Here is a 22,047-nt window from a genome sequence, read left to right as displayed (position 1 = left end):
GACCAAGAAGGAGAGTGATGGAGTGCGGCATCAGATGACCTAGCCTCCACAATCACCGTACCTAAACCCAATTGAGATGGTTTGGGATGAGTTGGACCGCAGAGTGAAGGGAAAGCAGCCAACAAGTCCTCAGCATATGTGGGAACTCTTTCAAGACTGTTGGAAAAGCATTCCAGGTGAAGCTGTTTGAGAGAATGCCAAGATTTTCCAAAGCTGTCATCAAGGCAAAGAGTGGATACTTTTGATGTCTTCACTATTGTTGTACAATGTAGAAAATAGTAAAAAATAAAGAAAAACCCTTGAATGAGTAGGTGTGTCCAAACTTTTGAACGGTAGTGTACATATATTATATTATTTTTAATTGTTTTGGTTTCTGTAGGTAGCTTGTTCTCCATCTTCTTTTTAAATGCTGAGCCAACATGTTTTCAGCACTTTTATTTCCCTGACTGATCAAAGTTCATTTTGTCATGCTCTCTCTTGTCTCTCTGTAGCAGACAATCACAATAAATCGCAGTATCGAATCACAATACATATAGAATGGTGAGAATGGTGAGAATGGTGAGAATGGTGAGAATGGTGAGAATGGTGAGAATGGTGAGAATGGCATACATATTCTATTGGCATCTAAGTATCGGTATAATATTGTATTGTGAGGTCCCTGGCAATTCCCAGGCCTATATGGCATGGTATGGTAGTATAAGGTCCTGTATGATAAGGGTTATCTACAATAAGTACAGGGTGTATTAGGCTGGCTCTTGGTATGCCAGGTATGGCCTTATATGGTTTGGATATAGGATAGTAACACTGTGTAGAGTAGTGGTATGCTAGTCGGCTATAACGTGAGTTATCTAAGTACAGTATGCTGCAGGTTGGTTCTTACATGGTGTGTAGAGCTCAGTCTGGAGGTCTGCAGGGAAGAGGTCCCTGACGATGGCCCCGTCGTCCTCTCCCTTATCCAGCCAGCGACCACAGGGGAACCTCAGCTTCTGGCCCAGGGAGGGGGCATCCACCTCTACCCAGTCCAGGAACCAGCCTGATGCTGCCCCTGTATAGGCATAACACATTATCACTGGAAGTGTGTGTGTGTGTGTGTGTGTGTGTGTGTGTGTGTGTGTGTGTGTGTGTGTGTGTGTGTGTGTGTGTGTGTGTGTGTGTGTGTGTGTGTGTGTGTGTGTGTACATAATATGTGTAATCACATATCATATATATGCATGAGCTTGTTTAACCTGAGTTGTCATGCCCTATGCGTATTTTCTTCAGTGTTCCAATATCCACAGCTTCCACTGTAAACTCATCGATCATGGCCTGCTCAAACTTATTCTTATGTAACTTGGAGGCTTTCAGCATTATGATGCCTGTGAAAACACACAGCAGTAAATATCATAGTTAGTAGGATACAGAGATACACACGCTCTAGGACACAAACATGTATATCACCTATCTCAGTGTCTGTAAAGCAACGTTACCTGTATCATCCTTCATGCCGTACAGGATGGCGAACACGTTGGCATCAGTGCCCGCATACTTCTTGTCTCCAGTCTTTACCCTCATTGTGAAGGTGGTGGACATGGCTGACAGACACATCAACCAAATCAGATGACAATGTATTCATGATAATGCATTGTTATTATTCAGTCAAATCTAATGTTATATTGTATAACTGGAGGTTAGCATGTGTTGTTTTCCAGAGGGAATAGAACATTAATACTTTGTATTTATTAAGGATCCCCATTAACTGCTGACTTGGTGGCAGCTACTCTTCCTGGGGTCCAGCAACATTAAGGCAGTTATATACAATTTAAAATAATACATGAGATTACATTTCATAAGACTTTCACAACACATTAAGTGTGTTCCCTCAGGCAGCTACTCTACTACCACATATCTACAATACAAAATCCATGTGTACGTGTGTAGAGTACATGTCTTATCATGTGTGTGTAAGCGTACAGCACAACATACAAAAATAACTGTTCTGAAAATAACGGGCGCAAACTCAACACAAGGGCAAACAATTAACAATTAGCCTCCAGTGTGTCTGTGTCTCACCCTTCTGTTCCAGTCCGAGTGTTGCACTGGAGTTTTCCTCGTCATCATCATCATCATCATCATCCTCACCCTTCTTCATAAAGGCTTCGTCCACAGGGACCAGCTCCCTGGCAATCTGTCCATCATCTTCATCGATGGCCAGCCACCGTTTACATGGGAAGTAGTACCTAGAACACTACCGGGTCAGGTGTCTGTCTGTCTGCCTGCCTGCCTGTCAGTCTGTCTGTGACATGATAATAACTGATGTATGCTAATATTATTGTGTAATCATGTGCCTGCCCCCCCCTTACGTGGTGTCGTCTTTGTTGTCTACTATCTCCACCCTGTCCAGGAACCAGGCAGCATGAGGCTGGCTGTTGTCGTGACGAATCCTCAGCTTCTTCAGAATGCCCAGATCGATGGCCTGCATGGAGAACACGTCCTCCTGAACCCCGCAGTAAAACCATGGGGGAAGTCAGAGGTCAAAGACATGATTAAAAGGTTAATAAAAGGTTACTGTAGCCTGGAACATCTTTTTCAATGATCAATAGTTGTTCAATGCTTTAATTTATTGAATCAGGCACAAAGGTCAGAGGTCAAACAGCTAGGTCAATGGGAGAGAGGTCGTAGTTCAAGAGCCACCCGGATATTATTGACATCATCATCATATTGGTAGATTGCTTCCTCACCTGCCCCTTCTCAAATTTGTTGAGGTTGTTGGACTTTCTTAGTTTCCGCTCGCCCGTGTCACCAATCTCTCCGTAGATGTTGATGTAAACATTGGCATCGGTTCCGGCTCCCCACATGGGGCCAGTAAACACATGGACCTCATAGGAGTTCTCTGTAGATCATCCAGATTCACAGAGTCACTCATTACATAATCCATGACCATACAATAACTACAACTATTCACTCCCCTCCAGCCTCCTATCAATGATGTGCTTCGTCCTTAACACACCAGATATAACTGATCTTGGTTCATATTGAAGTCAACGATTACTTGATGAATCAGGTGTGTTAAGTGCTGTGCGGAACAAAATCGTGAACACACTGCGGCCCCCCAGGGCCAGACCCTGTCCACCCCCCTTCCCCAATACAAGTGTAAATAACGGACTATAAATTGTGCATTCCTGTAATATAATTTTTTTAAACGTTTTTTATTTTTACCCCTTTTTCTCCCCAATTTTGTGGTATCCAATTGTTTTAGTAGCTACAATCTTGTCTCATCGCTACAACTCCCGTACGGGAGAGACGAAGGTTGAAAGTCATGCGTCCTCCGATACACAACCCAACCAAGCCGCACTGCTTCTTAACACAGCGCCCTCCAATCGGGAAGCCAGCCGCACCAATGTGTCAGAGGAAACACCGTGCACCTGGCAAACTTGGTTAGCACGCACTGCGCCCGGCCCGCCACAGGAGTCGCTGGTGCGCAATGAGACAAGGATTTCCCTACCGGCCAAACCCTCTCTAACCCAGACGACACTAGGCCAATTGTGCCTCGCCCCACGGACGGTTACGACAGAGCCTGGGCGCGAACCCAGAGTCTCTGGTGGCGCAGCTGACGCTGCAGTACAGCGCCCTTAACCACTGCGCCACCCGGGAGGCCTCCTGTATTATAATTATGCTCAAATGTTTATTCTATTCCACTGAGCCATTTACTATATGTTCTTATTCATATATTTCATTTATTATTGTTGTTGCATTTTTGAGAAGGAACCTGAAAGTAAGAATTTGGTTGGACAATGTATACCATGTGTATCCCGTACATTGGACTAATAAAACTTGAAACTTGAAGCCTACCCTCCAGGTCTCCAGGGTCCTCGGGTAGGAGCTCCACCACGATCTCCCCGTCCTCCTCGTCGCGGGCCAGCCAGCGATGACAGGGGAACGTCACGCTCTCTGTCACCTCCTGGAGCTCTGTCACGTACTCCTCCTCCTCATCCTCTTCTTTCTTCTTCTTTTTATTCTTCTTCTTGTCCTTCTTGTCATCCTTTGGTTTCTCCTTCACCACTTCCCTCTGTACCATGGCCATAGTGAGCCGCTTGATGTCCACCGTCTCAAGGAACCAGCCGTCGCCCACGCCCAAACCATCGTGCCCGATGCGGATTTTGAATAATTTGCCCACGTTCAGCGCCTCGATCTGGGGGTTGAGAGACAGGAAGATAGGTGGTTATTTTTTATTTAATTTAATTTATTAGGATCCCCATTAGCCAACACCAATGGCGACAGCTAGTCTTACTGGGGTCTGATATATAACAAAAAAGACATTAGAGACAAAATTATTTACAATTTCAATACAATTAAAAATATTAACATGTAGTGTGTGTGTACATCTATCAGCACTTTGCAGGACTTAACCATATGACAGGACAATAATCAAGATAAGATCAAACTAGAGGCTACAGGACTTAACCATATGACAGGACAATAATCAAGATAAGATCAAACTAGAGGCTACAGGACTTGATCTGACAGGACTCAAGATAAATCAAACTAGAGGCTACAGGACTTAACCATATGACAGGACAATAATCAAGATAAGATCAAACTAGAGGCTGCAGGACTTAACCATATGACAGGACAATAATCAAGATAAGATCAAACTAGAGGCTGCAGGACTTAACCATATGACAGGACAATAATCAAGATAAGATCAAACTAGAGGCTACAGGACTTGATCATATGACAGGACAATAATCAAGATAAGATCAAACTAGTGGCTGCAGGACTTGACCATATGACAGGACAATAATCAAGATAAGATCAAACTAGAGGCTGCAGGACTTAACCATATGACAGGACAATAATCAAGATAAGATCAAACTAGAGGCTGCAGGACTTGATCATATGACAGGACAATAATCAAGATAAGATCAAACTAGTGGCTGCAGGACTTGACCATATGACAGGACAATAATCAAGATAAGATCAAACTAGAGGCTGCAGGACTTGATCATATGACAGGACAATAATCAAGATAAGATCAAACTAGAGGCTGCAGGACTTGATCATATGACAGGACAATAATCAAGATAAGATCAAACTAGAGGCTGCAGGACTTGATCATATGACAGGACAATAATCAAGATAAGATCAAACTAGAGGCTGCAGGACTTGATCATATGACAGGACAATAATCAAGATAAGATCAAACTAGAGGCTGCAGGACTTGATCATATGACAGGACAATAATCAAGATAAGATCAAACTAGAGGCTGCAGGACTTGATCATATGACAGGACAATAATCAAGATAAGATCAAACTAGAGGCTGCAGGACTTGATCATATGACAGGACAATAATCAAGATAAGATCAAACTAGAGGCTACAGGACTTGATCATATGACAGGACAATAATCAAGATAAGATCAAACTAGAGGCTGCAGGACTTGATCATATGACAGGACAATAATCAAGATAAGATCAAACTAGAGGCTGCAGGACTTGATCATATGACAGGACAATAATCAAGATAAGATCAAACTAGAGGCTACAGGACTTGATCATATGACAGGACAATAATCAAGATAAGATCAAACTAGAGGCTGCAGGACTTGATCATATGACAGGACAATAATCAAGATAAGATCAAACTAGAGGCTGCAGGACTGGCTTTGTGGAGTGTGATGTAAAACAAAAACACCTAGAGGTTAGAATGTGTTGTTTTCCAGAGGGAATAGAACATTAATTCTTTGTATTTATTAAGGATCCCCATTAACTGCTGACTTGGTGGCAGCTACTCTTCCTGGGGTCCAGCAACATTAAGGCAGTTATATACAATTTAAAATAATACATGAGATTACATTTCATAAGACTTTCACAACACATTAAGTGTTTGCCCTCAGGCAGCTACTCTACTATCACATATTTACAATAGAACATCCATGTGTACATGTGTGTAGAGTACATGTCTTATCATGTGTGTGTAAGCGTACAGCACAACATACAAAAATAACTGTTCTGAAAATAACAGGCGCAAACTCAACACAAGGGCAAACAATTAGCAATTAGCCTCCAGTGTGTCTGTGTCTCACCCTTCTGAGAGCCTGCAGAGCAGAGCATCTCTTTATTACCGACAGACCTCTCCCCATCTTTACAATTTTGAGATTTGTCATCATCAACTCCACTCCACAACATGGCAGAATTACTGATTTCATGCTAAGTCTTCTCAAAACCAATGATAGCTGTACTCTTCAAGAATCCATCCAATTCACAAAGGGAAAATAATTTCCTTCCCACAATTTGAACCCAATCAATGTGTAGTCAGTAGACTACTATTACTGGTTCACTGACTGTGTCAGAACAAGGTGATCCAGACCTTATAGATCTCTGTGGTCCCGCGCTCAAAGTTGTTGGAGCGGCTCTTGAGGCTGATGAGCTCGGTCTTGCCCTCCTCTCCGTAGATCTGGCAGAACACATTGGCGTTGGTGCCGCCATTGCGCATGTTCCCCGTGACCACTGTGACCTCGTAGTTAATCACTGCAAACCATAGGGCAGAGCAACATGTCACTAACCAATTAAACCATGGCAGGATGATGGAGAGTGGGGACTAATGCACCACAATCCATCATAATCCCTAAGTAGGCCATCAGCGCTTATTACTGGACAGAACTGTATTCATCTAGTCACGTCATCTGATTACAGGTTGTTTCAGTGATAGTATACGTTTTCTATCATTTTGACTGTTCCTGTACTTTTCATTGGGTTTTCTTGTGACAACTCTGGTAGCTACATTGTGTGTACAAATGCCCCAGAGTGTATTTGAAATCTCTGGTATATTGCACAGTGTGTATAAATATTACACTGTAAATATATGTATTCTCTGGCACAGTATGTACTGTATAATACATGCATTGTCTCAGAGTATCCAATCTAGTAAATTGTCTGTTACGTTTCTCGATGTCCAGGGTCTCGCTGGGATAGATCTCCACCTCCACCTTGCCGTCAGCCTCATCCTTACACAGCCAGCGATGGCTGGGGAACTGGTACTGCTTCCCATGGGCCGGAACAATGATCCGGACACTGTCCAGGAACCAACCAGCACGCAGACCCTCGTTAGTGTGGCCTATCAGAAGACGGTGGATCTACAGAGATAGAAACCAGGAAGTAAGAATTAGGATGGATGGTTTTTTAGCAGATGTTTTTATCCAGTTAACATGGTCCGTATGAGACCCTGATGTTTAATAAAGCACCATACAACTCCAAGAAACTGAGACATACACTATAATTACCTACTGTTGGGATGAGTTGGTTTAAATTTGACAACTATAATCTATGTTTCTAGGTTTCTGATCATGTATTCTATAAAACATAAAAAATGACACACTTGTCCGATGTCATAGGTCTCGACGGTGAAGATATCAGTTTGGCCCGTCTCATAGTAGTTACTCAGGTCGTTGTCCGAGACCACCAGGAGTATCCTCGTGGTGTCGCCCTTCTCTCCGTACAACTTAACAAACACCTTGGAGTCCGAGCTGGCCCCGTTGATGTTGCCTGTCTTCACCGAGATATGGTAGTTGACATCTTAAAAGACATATGAGGCATGGGTTTTTCCTCTTGTAGACATACACACAACTTTAAATGGGGCCTTGAGTTTTTCATGTTTATGTTCAGATTTTATTTTTTCATTGTACTGTATATTCACACTAGCTACAGTATGTGAACATCTGTAGTATAATGTTTCTCCTACAGATACGCTATCTTAATTTGACCAGTTTCTCACAACAAGAAATTTATGCAGGAAATGTGAATTATTAGGTGATTTATAATTAATGGACATTTTTTATAAGAGTTTTTTTTGTTAGGATAAATCAGGTCTTAAAGTGGAAATGAAAGTGATAATTACAAACTTGACAAGCCTTTTTAAACCTCGGTACACTACAATTTGCATTTGCTGCTGCGCAGGACAATTCACTGTGACAGAGTGATCAAATTAGGATAGAACACCTGTACTGGACAAACTGTCTTTCTATTTGTGCAAATAAACTAAAGTATTTGTCTGTTTCATGGTTGACTCACTGTGGAGACGCAGACCATCTCCTGCTGGCACTAACTCACGAACGATCTGTCCATCGTCCTCATTCCGGTCCAACCACCTGGCATAAAATACACCCAAAAGGAGATCCTCCATTTGAATCAACCGCACCTCTACAAGGCACAGGTATACAACCTAAAACACTTTCACTCAACATTGCTTAATGTATAGCCTAGAGGTTGAAAGAGGAAAGTGTTACGGTGTAACAGGGCACCCCAGACTTGGTTTAGCTTCAGTTACTGGAGGGAGAGAGACCTGGCTGGCCACAGTGTGTTTAGTCCCTATTTGTAATAGGATGCTGGTCCATCAGCTGGCTAACTGGTTAAGCGAGGCAATTGGAGAACTGCCAATAGAGACAGACTGGGCGTGGCCAGGCCAAATGACTGTCTTCCCTGAGGCTGTATGGCTGGTAGTGAAACGCTGTATGATTGGCTGTTTGGTGCTTTAGTTGTTACTTGTGATTGGATTAATTTCATTATTAAGTAAAAGGTCACTGGGCACAGCACAAGTCTTTGAAGGTGCTTCCCTGTGCACTACAAGTCCATGAAGGTGCTTCCCTGTGCACTACAAGTCCATGAAGTTTCTTCCCTGTGCACTACAAGTCCCTGAAGGTTTTCCCTGTGCACTACAAGTCCATGAAGGTGCTTTCCTGTGCACTACAAGTCCATGAAGGTGCTTCCCTGTGCACTACAAGTCCATGAAGATGCTTCCCTGTGCACTACAAGTCCATGAAGGTGCTTCCCTGTGCACTACAAGTCCATGAAGGTGCTTCCCTGTGCACTACAAGTCCATGAAGGTGCTTCCCTGTGCACTACAAGTCCATGAAGATGCTTCCCTGTGCACTACAAGTCCATGAAGATGCTTCCCTGTGCACTACAAGTCCATGAAGGTGCTTCCCTGTGTACTACAAGTCCATGAAGGTGCTTCCCTGTGCACAGCACAAGTCTATGAAGGTGCTTCCTTGTGCACAGCACAAGTCTATGAAGGTGCTTCCTTGTGCACAGCACAAGTCTTTGAAGGTGCTTCCCTGTGCACTACAAGTCCATGAAGGTGATTCCCTGTGCACAGCACAAGTCTATGAAGGTGCTTCCTTGTGCACAGCACAAGTCTATGAAGGTGCTTTCCTGTGTACAGCACAAGTCTATGAAGGTGCTTCCCTGTGTACAGCACAAGTATTTGAAGGTGCTTCCCTGTGCACTACAAGTCCATGAAGGTTCTTCCCTGTGCACTACAAGTCCATGAAGGTGCTTCCCTGTGCACTACAAGTCCATGAAGGTGCTTCCCTGTGCACTACAAGTCCATGAAGGTGCTTCCCTGTGCACTACAAGTCCATGAAGGTTCTTCCCTGTGCACTACAAGTCCATGAAGGTGCTTCCCTGTGCACAGGACAAGTCCATGTAGGTTATTCCCTGTGCACTACAAGTCCATGAAGGTGCTTCCCTGTGCACATCACAAGTCCATGAAGGTGCTTCCCTGTACACAGCACAAGTCCATGAAGGTGCTTCCCTGTGCACAGGACAAGTCCATGTAGGTTCTTCCCTGTGCACTACAAGTCTTTGAAGGTTCTTCCCTGTGCACTACAAGTCCATGTAGGTTCTTCCCTGTGCACTACAAGTCCATGTAGGTTCTTCCCTGTGCACTACAAGTCCATGAAGGTGCTTCCCTGTGCACAGGACAAGTCCATGTAGGTTCTTCCCTGTGCACTACAAGTCCATGAAGGTTCTTCCCTGTGCACTACAAGTCCATGTAGGTTCTTCCCTGTGCACTACAAGTCCATGAAGGTGCTTCCCTGTGCACAGGACAAGTCCATGTAGGTTCTTCCCTGTGCACTACAAGTCCATGAAGGTTCTTCCCTGTGCACATCACAAGTCCATGAAGGTGCTTCCCTGTACACAGCACAAGTCCATGAAGATGCTTCCCTGTGCACAGGACAAGTCCATGTAGGTTCTTCCCTGTGCACTACAAGTCCATGAAGGTGCTTCCCTGTGCACTACAAGTCCATGAAGGTGCTTCCCTGTGCACTACAAGTCCATGAAGGTGCTTCCCTGTGCACTACAAGCAGGTGCTTCCCTGCACAGGACAACAAGTCCATGAAGGTGCTTCCCTGTGCACTACAAGTCCATGTAGGTGCTTCCCTGTGCACAGGACAAGTCCATGTAGGTTCTTCCCTGTGCACTACAAGTCCATGAAGGTTCTTCCCTGTGCACTACAAGTCCATGAAGGTGCTTCCCTGTGCACAGGACAAGTCCATGTAGGTTATTCCCTGTGCACTACAAGTCCATGAAGGTGCTTCCCTGTGCACATCACAAGTCCATGAAGGTGCTTCCCTGTACACAGCACAAGTCCATGAAGGTGCTTCCCTGTGCACAGGACAAGTCCATGTAGGTTCTTCCCTGTGCACTACAAGTCTTTGAAGGTTCTTCCCTGTGCACTACAAGTCCATGTAGGTTCTTCCCTGTGCACTACAAGTCCATGTAGGTTCTTCCCTGTGCACTACAAGTCCATGTAGGTTCTTCCCTGTGCACTACAAGTCCATGAAGGTGCTTCCCTGTGCACAGGACAAGTCCATGTAGGTTCTTCCCTGTGCACTACAAGTCCATGAAGGTTCTTCCCTGTGCACTACAAGTCCATGTAGGTTCTTCTCTGTGCACTACAAGTCCATGAAGGTGCTTCCCTGTGCACAGGACAAGTCCATGTAGGTTCTTCCCTGTGCACTACAAGTCCATGAAGGTTCTTCCCTGTGCACATCACAAGTCCATGAAGGTGCTTCCCTGTACACAGCACAAGTCCATGTAGGTTCTTCCCTGTGCACTACAAGTCCATGAAGGTGCTTCCCTGTGCACAGGACAAGTCCATGTAGGTTCTTCCCTGTGCACTACAAGTCCATGAATGTGCATCCCTGTGCACATCACAAGTCCATGAAGGTGCTTCCCTGTACACAGCACAAGTCCATGAAGGTGCTTCCCTGTGCACAGGACAAGTCCATGTAGGTTCTTCCCTGTGCACTACAAGTCCATGAAGGTGCTTCCCTGTGCTCATCACAAGTCCATGAAGGTGCTTCCCTGTACATAGCACAAGTCCACGAAGGTGCTTCCCTGTGCACAGGACAAGTCCATGTAGGTTCTTCCCTGTGCACTACAAGTCCATGAAGGTGCTTCCTTGTGCACATCACAAGTCCATGAAGGTGCTTCCCTGTACACAGCACAAGTCCATGTAGGTTCTTCCCTGTGCACTACAAGTCCATGAAGGTGCTTCCCTGTGCACATCACAAGTCCATGAAGGTGCTTCCCTGTACACAGCACAAGTCCATGAAGGTGCTTCCCTGTGCACAGGACAAGTCCATGTAGGTTCTTCCCTGTGCACTACAAGTCCATGAAGGTGCTTCCCTGTGCTCATCACAAGTCCATGAAGGTGCTTCCCTGTACATAGCACAAGTCCATGAAGGTGCTTCCCTGTGCACATCACAAGTCCATGAAGGTGCTTCCCTGTACACAGCACAAGTCCATGAAGGTTCTTCCCTGTGCACAGCACAAGTCCATGAAGGTTCATCCCATGAAAGTAATTTCCCAAACTCTCAGTAAACTGATGGAATGTTAATTTCAGTAAATTGGTTACATTCTCGTTTTACATTATAGTCACCAAGGGCTGGATTTAATGCATACTGCTGAAGATCAGCGCTGTAGCATGATTGAAATGGAAAGATCATTTCCGATTGACCTGACATATGCAGCATTTACCGGGAATTCAGTCTCCGCGAACGTGGGAACATTGCTTTTAAATTTCTATCCGCTGTAGTACAGGTCTTCAGCGCAATGCATTGAATCAAGCCCTAAATTAGTTAGTTGGCATGCTCCCATTATGTTATGAAATATATAATGTGATTGGTTGCCACGTGATTGGCTGGTTGACTTGCCTGTTACAGGGGAACTCTATGGCCGCAGACTCTGGTTGGCCCTCCTCCCTCACCAACACCTTATCCAGGAACCAACCACAGCCTCCACCCCTCCCATCATGGCCGATACGCACCCTGCGCACCTGCCCCAACGACACCGCCTCGGTCAGAAACTCATCGGCCTGTGGAGAAATGAGGGAGATAAACCACTCAAAACCAAGTTAACCCACTGAGCTAAAGCCTAGATATTAGATCTGGGAGCTAACACAAGTCTTCAGGTCTCAGGAAGGTTTACTGATTGCATGAGCATCATTCACTGAACCACCTACACTACATATACACCCAGGTACTCCTGAACCACCTACACTACATATACACCCAGGTACTCCTGAACCACCTACACTACATATACACCCAGGTACTCCTGAACCACCTACACTACATATACACCCAGGTACTCCTGAACCACGTACACTACATATACACCCAGGTACTCCTGAACCACCTACACAACATATACACCCAGGTACTCCTGAACCACCTACACTACATATACACCCAGGTACTCCTGAACCACGTACACTACATATACACCCAGGTACTCCTGAACCACGTACACTACATATACACCCAGGTACTCCTGAACTACCTACACTACATATACACCCAGGTACTCCTGAACCACCTACACTACATATACACCCAGGTACCACCTACACTACATAACCACCTGAACCACCTACACTACATATACACCCAGGTACTCCTGAACCACCTACACTACATATACACCCAGGTACTCCTGAACCACCTACACTACATATACACCCAGGTACTCCTGAACCACCTACACTACATATACACCCAGGTACTCCTGAACCACCTACACTACATAGGTACACCTGAACAGGTAATACTAATACACCACCTACACTACATATACACCAGGTACTCCTGAACCACCTACACTACATATACACCCAGGTACTCCTGAACCACGTACACTACATATACACCCAGGTACTCCTGAACCACCTACACTACATATACACCCAGGTACTCCTGAACCACGTACACTACATATACACCCAGGTACTCCTGAACCACCTACACTACATATACACCCAGGTACTCCTGAACCACGTACACTACATATACACCAGGTACTCCTGAACCACCTACACTACATATACACCCAGGTACTCCTGAACTACCTACACTACATATACACCCAGGTACTCCTGAACCACCTACACAACATATACACCCAGGTACTCCTGAACCACCTACACTACATATACACCCAGATACTCCTGAACCACGTACACTACATATACACCCAGGTACTCCTGAACCACCTACACTACATATACACCCAGGTAATACTAAACCACCTACACTACATATACACCCAGGTACTCCTGAACCACCTACACTACATATACACCCAGGTAATACTAAACCACCTACACTACATATACACCCAGGTAATACTAAACCACCTACACTACATATACACCCAGGTACTCCTGAACCACCTACACTACATATACACCCAGGTACTCCTGAACCACCTACACTACATATACACCCAGGTAATCCTGAACCACCTACACTACATATACACCCAGGTACTCATAAACCACCCCTACTCACGTTGCCCTTTTCAAACTTGTTGACGTTGTTTTTGCTGAGGAACATGAGTCGATCCCCTGTGTCTCCCAGGTCCCCGATCACATTAAGGAATACGCTGGCATCAGTGCCACCTCCACTCACTTTCCCAGTACAGATGGTGATGCGATACTTCAGCACTGAGAAGTATATAATGTTAACATTCTCTGTGATGATTCTAAACATTCTTAATTGGACAAGAGTATTAATAAGTATTCATGCAATGTTTGAAGGTATGCGGTTGTCATACCAATATGTGGTTTTAGTGTGTGTGTGTGTGTGTGTGTGTGTGTGTGTGTGTGTGTGTGTGTGTGTGTGTGTGTGTGTGTGTGTGTGTGTGTGTGTGTGTGTGTGTGTGTGTACATGCATGTGTATGAGAGTATGTGTGGGTCCTACGTAGTAACGGCTCTGGGATGAGAGCTCCGGTGGCGGGCAGCTCTCTGATGATCTCATTATCGTCCTCGTTGATGTCCAGCCAGCGGCCACAGTTAAACGAGTATTTCTCCCTTGTCAGAGTCTTCATCACCGTGGCCTGGGGTAAGACACCGACATAACACTTAAATATATAAAAAACATATAAATAGTTCTTCCTGACTCTGTGACCTGAGCTATTATAGCCTGGTTTATTGCCTATAACTAGGGCCCAGAGTTCCAGGTCAGGTCACATGGTAAGATAAAACTCAGACTAGTGTATAATATATCTCAACCACTGCTCTATCAGATACTAGTCTGTACAGATGTAGGATCTTAATTTGATCACCCTGTTGCAGGAAATATAAAACGTGCAGTGTATTTGAGGTTTGAAAAGGCTTCTGAAGTTTGAAATTTCAGACTTAATTTTCCCTTATGAAACATTTACCAACCCCAACAAAAATGTCCATTCATTATAATGCACATAATAATTCACATGTCCTGTTGCTGCAGGATTATTTTCCTGCTGTAACAAACTGGCTCAAATTAAGATCCTACATCTGTATGCTTTAAGTATGCTGTAACTTGGGTTTATTTCAATGATCAGATAACAGATTGTGCTTTGATTCACTTCACTTTCATGATAAGTTTGATTATGTAACTAACAGTATAAAAGGCTAATGTTGACAGACCAAACAACCCAGTAGATCTCACCCTAGCGAAATGCCAGCCTGCGAAAGGATGTCTCTTTTCGTGCCAGATACGGGCCTTCGTCAGTTTTCCAATGTCTGGCATTTCAATCTACAGTGGTCCGACAATTTAAAACTGTTAGTATTGAAGAAAGAATAAATTCCTCACAAAAGACAAAATATATACATTCAAACAACTAAAACACGCATATCACAAAAGTTATAAAATGAATATTAATGAGTCCATACCAAATCTCTGGGCAAAAATGTCCACCCACACCAACACCCAGTTTACAGCGGGCTAACACTGGGGCGGCTACGACGGGCAGCAGGTAGCCTAGTGGTTAGAGCGTTGGGCTAGAAACCGAACGGTTGCTAGATCGAATCCCCGAGCTGACAAGGTAAAAATCTGTAGTTCTGTCCCCGAACAAGGCAGTTAACCCATTGTTCCTAGGCTGTCATCATAAATGAGAATTTGTTCTTAACTGAATTGCCTATTTAAATAAAGCTTAAATAAATAATTTTATACCACTGTGGTGTGCAGAAAATGTATAGTTCTACAGCTGATCCAGGTCTTACCATGAACTTATCCAGCTGAGCCTGCTCAAAGCTGTCTGAGTTGCTCTCCAGTCTCATCTCATCTGACTTGCCCTTCTCACCGTAGATCTGCAGGAAGACCTGGGCGTCCGTCCCTGCCCCCTTCACGTCCGATGTCCAGATCCACAGTGACCACGGGTACTCTGGGAAGGGATGATGGGTACGCAGGAAAATTCATCCTATTGTCTATTGCACATCTGTCTGTGTGTTGTCATTGATGTCAGTGTGGTTTGTAAATGTTGACTGTCAAATTCCTAAATACGGCTAATAAAGTAAAGTGAACTGAAGTCGATTGGTTTCTATAGGCCTGATCAAAATATATTACATCCTACCTCCAGCTGAAGAGTTTCTTTAAAAGGATGTAACTCATCTGGAATCATATTTGTGTGTTGATGTACAATGTCTGAACTGGCCCCTTACAACTACAGATGTAGGGTCTTCGTTTGATCACCCTGTTGCAGAAGAACTTGCAGGAAATGTACACTTTTGTAGTGTATTTGAGGTTTAAAAGGCTTCTGAAGTTTGTAATTTCCACTTTGAAATTTCAGACCTGATTTTTCCACACAAAATGTTTTATCAGCCCCTACAAAAATGTCCATGAATTATATTCCACATAATAATTTACATTTCCTGTTGCTGTGGATTATTTTTCTGCTGTAGCAAACTGGTTCAAATTAAGATCCTACATCTGTTTAACCAACTGTAAGTCTATGTGTGTTACAGTAGACGTGTATGTAGAATGGATAAGTCACCCACTCTTAAGTTTCTTCTGCCTGAGGGACACCATCTCGTACAGCTCCCTCTCAATCAGTCCGTCCCCCTCGTCCTCATCCAGCCACTTGCAACAGGGAAACGTCTGCTCAATCCCTGTGAATGGGCAGTACACGGTCACCTGGGCGGAGACATAGAGAGAGAGAAAGACGTTAGAACATAGAAACACACACCAGTAGATAAGAGGTACATGTAGATGATGAAATGTGCAATACTGCAACAACAACAACCTCAACAACAACAACAACAATAACACCATCAACATCAACAACAACCTCAACAACAACAACCTCAACAACAATAACAACATCAACAATAACCTCAACAACATCAACATCAACAACAACAATAACAACAACATCAACATCAAAAATAACAACAACATCAACAACAATAACACCATCAATAACAACATCAACAACAACCTCAACAACATCAACAACATCAACATCAACATCAACAACAACCTCAAAAACAACAACATCAACAACCTCAACAACATCAACATCAACAACAACAACATCAACAACAACAACATCAGCAACAACCTCAACATCAACATCAACAACACAGATAAGACGGAACCTTTTCGCAGTACCAGCCGGCCCCAACAGCTCCGTTGTCATGTCCGATGGTGACCCTACTGAGTGGGCTGAGCAGTGCAGCAATCTCCACGTTGAAGATATCGATGAGCCCCCGCTCAAATGCTCCACCCTCCAGGAACACCTTGCCACTGTTCTTCAGGCCCTTGGTGCCATGCATGATGATGTGGATCTTAGAGTTGGTGCCACCACCTCTCACGTTGCCCGTCATCACCTGGACGTTGTACACCACCGCTTTGGCAATCCAGTAACACAGAGTGGTTAGGTTACAGGTCATTCAATAGATTATATAAAAGCCATCATAACTAAGACCATGTGACCTGACCATAAAAAACTCAGGTCACTAAAGTGAACATACAATCTGATTTATGTATCTGATACAGAATAGAATATTGGAACTCAATGTGCTGTCATTATGATGGTGGGCTCATAGAAATCCTATAATTTATTCATAATTCTATATGTAATTCTATGGGTGGGCTCACCCATGGGCTGTGTTGCTCCCACCAACACATCTCTCTGTATCTTTCCATCTTCTTCGTCCATGGCGAACCAGCGATTCACTGGAAACTCATACACCTCCTTGTTCCCCATGTCATCAATGACCACCTGGAGATAGATACATGTTGTATGTGTGCGTGTGTGTGTGTGTGTGTGTGTGTGTGCGTGTGTGCGTGTGTGCGTGTGTGCGTGTGTGCGTGTGCGTGCGTGCGTGCGTGTGCGTGCGTGCGTGCGTGCGTGCGTGCGTGTGTGTACCTTATCCAGACACCATCCAGCTGATGAGCCCCTGTTGTTATGGCCAATGGTGATTTTCTTTAGCCTTCCCAGGTTTGGTGATTCAATAGTAAACTTGTCCTCCGTGCCTCTCTCAAAATTATCTTTGTCACTGTCCAGCCGTCTCTCCCCTTTAATTATATAGAAACCGTATTGTGATATAGAATTAAATCAAAGCGCTAATGACAGAGCTGGTATTCTCACTGCTAATAACTCAGGAAAGAGCTACGTATATCTTCAGTTTGACCAGTTAAGCTACACGAAGAGTCTAAATCTCACCTGTATCGCCATGCTCTCCAAAGATATTCAGGAAGACGTCAGCATCAGTCCCGCTGCCCTTCTCAGCAGAAGTGAACACACTCACTATGTACTTATTCACTGTAAAATGATCAAATATCAAAAAGCATAGCATATTTATGAACTCAGTGATATTGTACTGTATGTATGTGTTCTCATTCATATCTGACAGTGAACCGGTTATGTCATGATATTTCACATAGACAATGCCATCATGGTACCTTTCAAGTTATGCGACCATTGTCACTGAAACTGTAAATTTGACTGTAACCTCTCAGCTCTAACTGTAACCTCCCAGTTCTAACTGTAACCTCTCAGTTCTAACTGTAACCTCCCAGTTCTAACTGTAACCTCTCAGCTCTAACTGTAACCTCCCAGTTCTAACTGTAACCTCTCAGTTCTAACCGTAACCTCTCAGCTCTAACTGTAACCTCCCAGTTCTAACTGTAACCTCTCAGTTCTAACCGTAACCTCTCAGTTCTAACTGTAACCTCTCAGTTCTAACTGTAACCTCTCAGTTCTAACTGTAACCTCTCAGTTCTAACTGTAACCTCTCAGTTCTAACTGTAACCTCCCAGTTCTAACTGTAACCTCTCAGTTCTAACTGTAACCTCTCAGCTCTAACTGTAACCTCCCAGTTTTAACTATAACCTCTCAGTTCTAACTGTAACCTCTCAGTTCTAACTGTAACCTCTCAGTTCTAACTGTAACCTCTCAGTTCTAACTGTAACCTCTCAGATCTAACTGTAACCTCCCAGTTCTAACTGTAACCTCTCAGCTCTAACTGTAACCTCTCAGTTCTAACTGTAACCTCTCAGCTCTAACTGTAACCTCCCAGTTATAACTGTAACCTCCCAGTTCTAACTGTAACCTCTCAGTTCTAACTGTAACCTCTCAGCTCTAACTGTAACCTCTCAGTTCTAACTGTAACCTCTCAGTTCTAACTGTAACCTCTCAGTTCTAACTGTAACCTCTCAGTTCTAACCGTAACCTCGCAGTTCCAACCGTAACCTCTCAGTTCTAACCGTAACCTTGCAGTTCCAACCGTAACCTCTCAGTTCTAACCGTAACCTTGCAGTTCCAACCGTAACCTCTCAGTTCTAACTGTAACCTCTCAGTTCCAACCGTAACCTCTCAGTTCTAACTGTAACCTCTCAGTTCCAACCGTAACCTCTCAGTTCTAACCGTAACCTCGCAGTTCCAACCGTAACCTCTCAGTTCTAACTGTAACCTCTCAGTTCCAACCATAACCTCTCAGTTCTAACCGTAACCTCGCAGTTCCAACCGTAACCTCTCAGTTCTAACCGTAACCTCGCAGTTCCAACCGTAACCTCTCAGTTCCTAACTGTAACCTCTCAGTTCCAACCGTAACCTCTCAGTTCTAACTGTAACCTCTCAGTTCCAACCGTAACCTCTCAGTTCTAACCGTAACCTCGCAGTTCCAACCGTAACCTCTCAGTTCTAACTGTAACCTCTCAGTTCCAACCGTAATCTCTCAGTTCTAACCGTAACCTCTCAGTTCCAACCGTAATCTCTCAGTTCTAACCGTAACCTCGCAGTTCCAACCGTAAACTCTCAGTTCTAACCGTAACCTCGCAGTTCCAACCGTAACCTCTCAGTTCTAACCGTAACCTCTCAGTTCTAACCGTAACCTCGCAGTTCCAACCGTAACCTCTCAGTTCTAACTGTAACCTCGCAGTTCCAACTGTAACCTCTCAGTTCTAACTGTAACCTCTCAGTTTCAACCGTAATCTCTCAGTTCTAACCGTAACCTCGCAGTTCCAACCGCAATCTCTCAGTTCTAACTGTAACCTCTCAGTTCTAACCGTAACCTCGCAGTTCCAACGTAACCTCTCAGTTCTAACTGTAACCTCGCAGTTCCAACCATAATCTCTCAGTTCTAACCGTAACCTCGCAGTTCCAACCGAAACCTCTCAGTTCTAACCGTAACCTCTCAGTTTTAACCGTGAACTCTCAGTTCTAACCACATTTACATTCACATTTAAGTCATTTAGCAGACGCTCTTATCCAGAGCGACTTACAAATTGGTGCGTTCACCTTATGACACCGTAACCTCTCAGTTCTAACCGTAACTTCTCTCTGTTCACATGTCTAGTCTCATGCCTCATGATTCTGTTTGTCTCCTCCTTCTTTCTCACAACAGACCACAGACAGACAGGCCATAGTTCCTCTAATCCTCAATGAGACAGTTTCCAAGTTAAATATTCATATACTGTGTGGGTGCGCACTGTGTGTGTGTGTGTGTGTGTGTGTGTGTGTGTGTGTGTGTGTGTGTGTGTATGTGAGCCTACAGTAAGGGTGTTCCCATGCCAGCTGTCTGGTTTGGAATAACAGGTCTCCTTGAATAGACTTGAAAAGTAGGCATGAGCAGAGGCATGATCTGTGTCCCCTACTATGGTGACATTTGTCCCCAAGAGACATGCACCCTGCATCCTACTCTCTCTCCATCTCTGCCTAATAAGGAGTTGTAAGGTGAAGGTCACATGGTAACAAGAGGACTACGATGCTTACCAGCTGATTAGGCTCCATGGGGCACCTTACACACAAGTAACAGTAGGCAGAGTAACTTACGTAACTTTGGTTTACGCTTAAGAACATGAAGTGTGGGTTAATTAAGCAAAAAGGCACGAGGGGGTATGGGATATGGCCAATATACCATGGCTAAGGGCTGTTCTTAAGCACGACGCAACGCAGAGTGCCTGGATACAACACATAGCCGTGGTATATTGGCCATAAGTCACAAACCCCCAAGGTGCCTTATTGCTATTATAAACTGTTCACCAACTTCATTTGAGCAGGAAAAATAACTGTTTTGTCATACCCGTGTTATACGGTCTGATATACCACGACTGTCAGCCAATCAGCATTCAGGGCTCGAACCACCCAGTTTAGAACTACAATTATAAACTGGGTGGTTCGAGCCCTGAATGTTGATTGGCTGACAGCCATGGTATATTAGACGGTAAATGGCTAAGGGCTGTGTCCAGGCACTCTGTGTTGTGTTATTCATAAGAACAGCCCTTAGCCGTGGTATATTGGCCATATACCACAAGATACCACAAGATACAGCATGCTGCTCCTAAATTATATTAAATGAAAGGGTTTTCCTTTACGTCATATACTGCATGCACTGTAGAGTGTATTCACTGCAATAGGTATGCAGTGGCCAGTATGAACTGTAGAGTACAGTCTTGTGCAATGTAGCCTACACATCTTCTATGTGGATTTAACCTGTATAGCATACTGTGTGTAAAGGTATGCACTCCAGAGTAACCTACGTTTGGGGACATCCATGGGGTTGAGGCTGCCCAGCAGATCTCTGACATACAGGCCATCCCCCTCCTCACGGCTCAGCCAGTTGTTGCAGGCGAAGTAGAACCGCAGGTGTGGACGGTTCATGTCGGTCACCACGACCCGGTCCAGGAACCAGCTGGCGTTCAAGCCACCTGTGTTGTCATGTTCAATCCTGGGGACACAATGACAGTCAGGTACTGGAGGAAACGTCTCCTCATTTGACAATTATTCAAATTTCCACCCACTCTGACCATAGTGGGTGAAAACGCACTTTGGTGATGAAATTTCACTTCCTTATGTTATAAAATACATTTTACCAAGACACACATGATTATTCATGTTCTGAATCGTTCAAGAAATGTATTTCTCTAACATTTAATGAACAGTATATCCAAAAAGTCGGATTTCGTGACATAATACATCCAATAACAAGCATCAACAGAGCAGTGCATCTTTCTCACAGCAACTTAGAGGATTTTACATGTTTTGGTGGCCATCTACAAAGTTGTTTCCGCGGGTCTCAAAAAGATAAATTAACATGACATGAACTGAATTAAATGTAAAAGGCTTTGAAAATAAAAAGCTTGCAGTATGCTCAGTGCTCTGTTTACATTTCAAAGAGATACACGTGTTTTTTTTGCTATAAATCTTCAAAAAAATGACAGGAATTTCGCATTACAATGAAAAGCGTATACTAAAATATGGAAATAGTACCACATGTCACGTCTCAAAATGTAGATCTTACCTCTATGTTGTTTTATGTCCTGTGGATTCGAGAAGAAAGATGACGAGTTCAAAGTGAGCCTGTCAAGTAACGTTAGTTCATTCTAGCACAGCATCCTTCCTAGATGACAAGATGCTGTGCATTTTTCTAGATTTAGTCACCCTGTACATAGACGTCAGTTCAACATCTAGTTTTGATTTACGTATGGTTGAGTTGTCAAATAATGTGAATTCAACATGAAA

General features: G+C 44.0%; 1 protein-coding gene across 1 annotated transcript in view; it reads right to left on the bottom strand.

The window, feature by feature from the left end:
* LOC115120233 (lipoxygenase homology domain-containing protein 1) overlaps positions 1 to 22,047 on the bottom strand; it is a 53,563-nt gene that overhangs the window by 17,300 nt on the left and 14,216 nt on the right. The window contains 22 exon segments of the mRNA XM_065017334.1: positions 881 to 1,045; positions 1,227 to 1,355; positions 1,467 to 1,571; positions 2,050 to 2,216; positions 2,340 to 2,473; positions 2,718 to 2,869; positions 3,829 to 4,168; positions 6,347 to 6,507; positions 6,920 to 7,112; positions 7,355 to 7,551; positions 8,047 to 8,123; positions 11,976 to 12,136; positions 13,611 to 13,765; positions 14,022 to 14,157; positions 14,751 to 14,837; positions 15,305 to 15,465; positions 16,079 to 16,214; positions 16,679 to 16,929; positions 17,181 to 17,304; positions 17,452 to 17,600; positions 17,749 to 17,847; positions 21,066 to 21,253. Of these exon segments, the coding sequence (XP_064873406.1) occupies positions 881 to 1,045; positions 1,227 to 1,355; positions 1,467 to 1,571; positions 2,050 to 2,216; positions 2,340 to 2,473; positions 2,718 to 2,869; positions 3,829 to 4,168; positions 6,347 to 6,507; positions 6,920 to 7,112; positions 7,355 to 7,551; positions 8,047 to 8,123; positions 11,976 to 12,136; positions 13,611 to 13,765; positions 14,022 to 14,157; positions 14,751 to 14,837; positions 15,305 to 15,465; positions 16,079 to 16,214; positions 16,679 to 16,929; positions 17,181 to 17,304; positions 17,452 to 17,600; positions 17,749 to 17,847; positions 21,066 to 21,253 (3,467 nt within the window).

The sequence above is a fragment of the Oncorhynchus nerka genome, linkage group LG4, assembly GCF_034236695.1.
Source record: "Oncorhynchus nerka isolate Pitt River linkage group LG4, Oner_Uvic_2.0, whole genome shotgun sequence".
Lineage (NCBI taxonomy): Eukaryota > Metazoa > Chordata > Actinopteri > Salmoniformes > Salmonidae > Oncorhynchus > Oncorhynchus nerka.
Note: the sequence above shows the minus strand (reverse complement) of the source record. Positions and strands in the feature narration are given on the sequence as shown.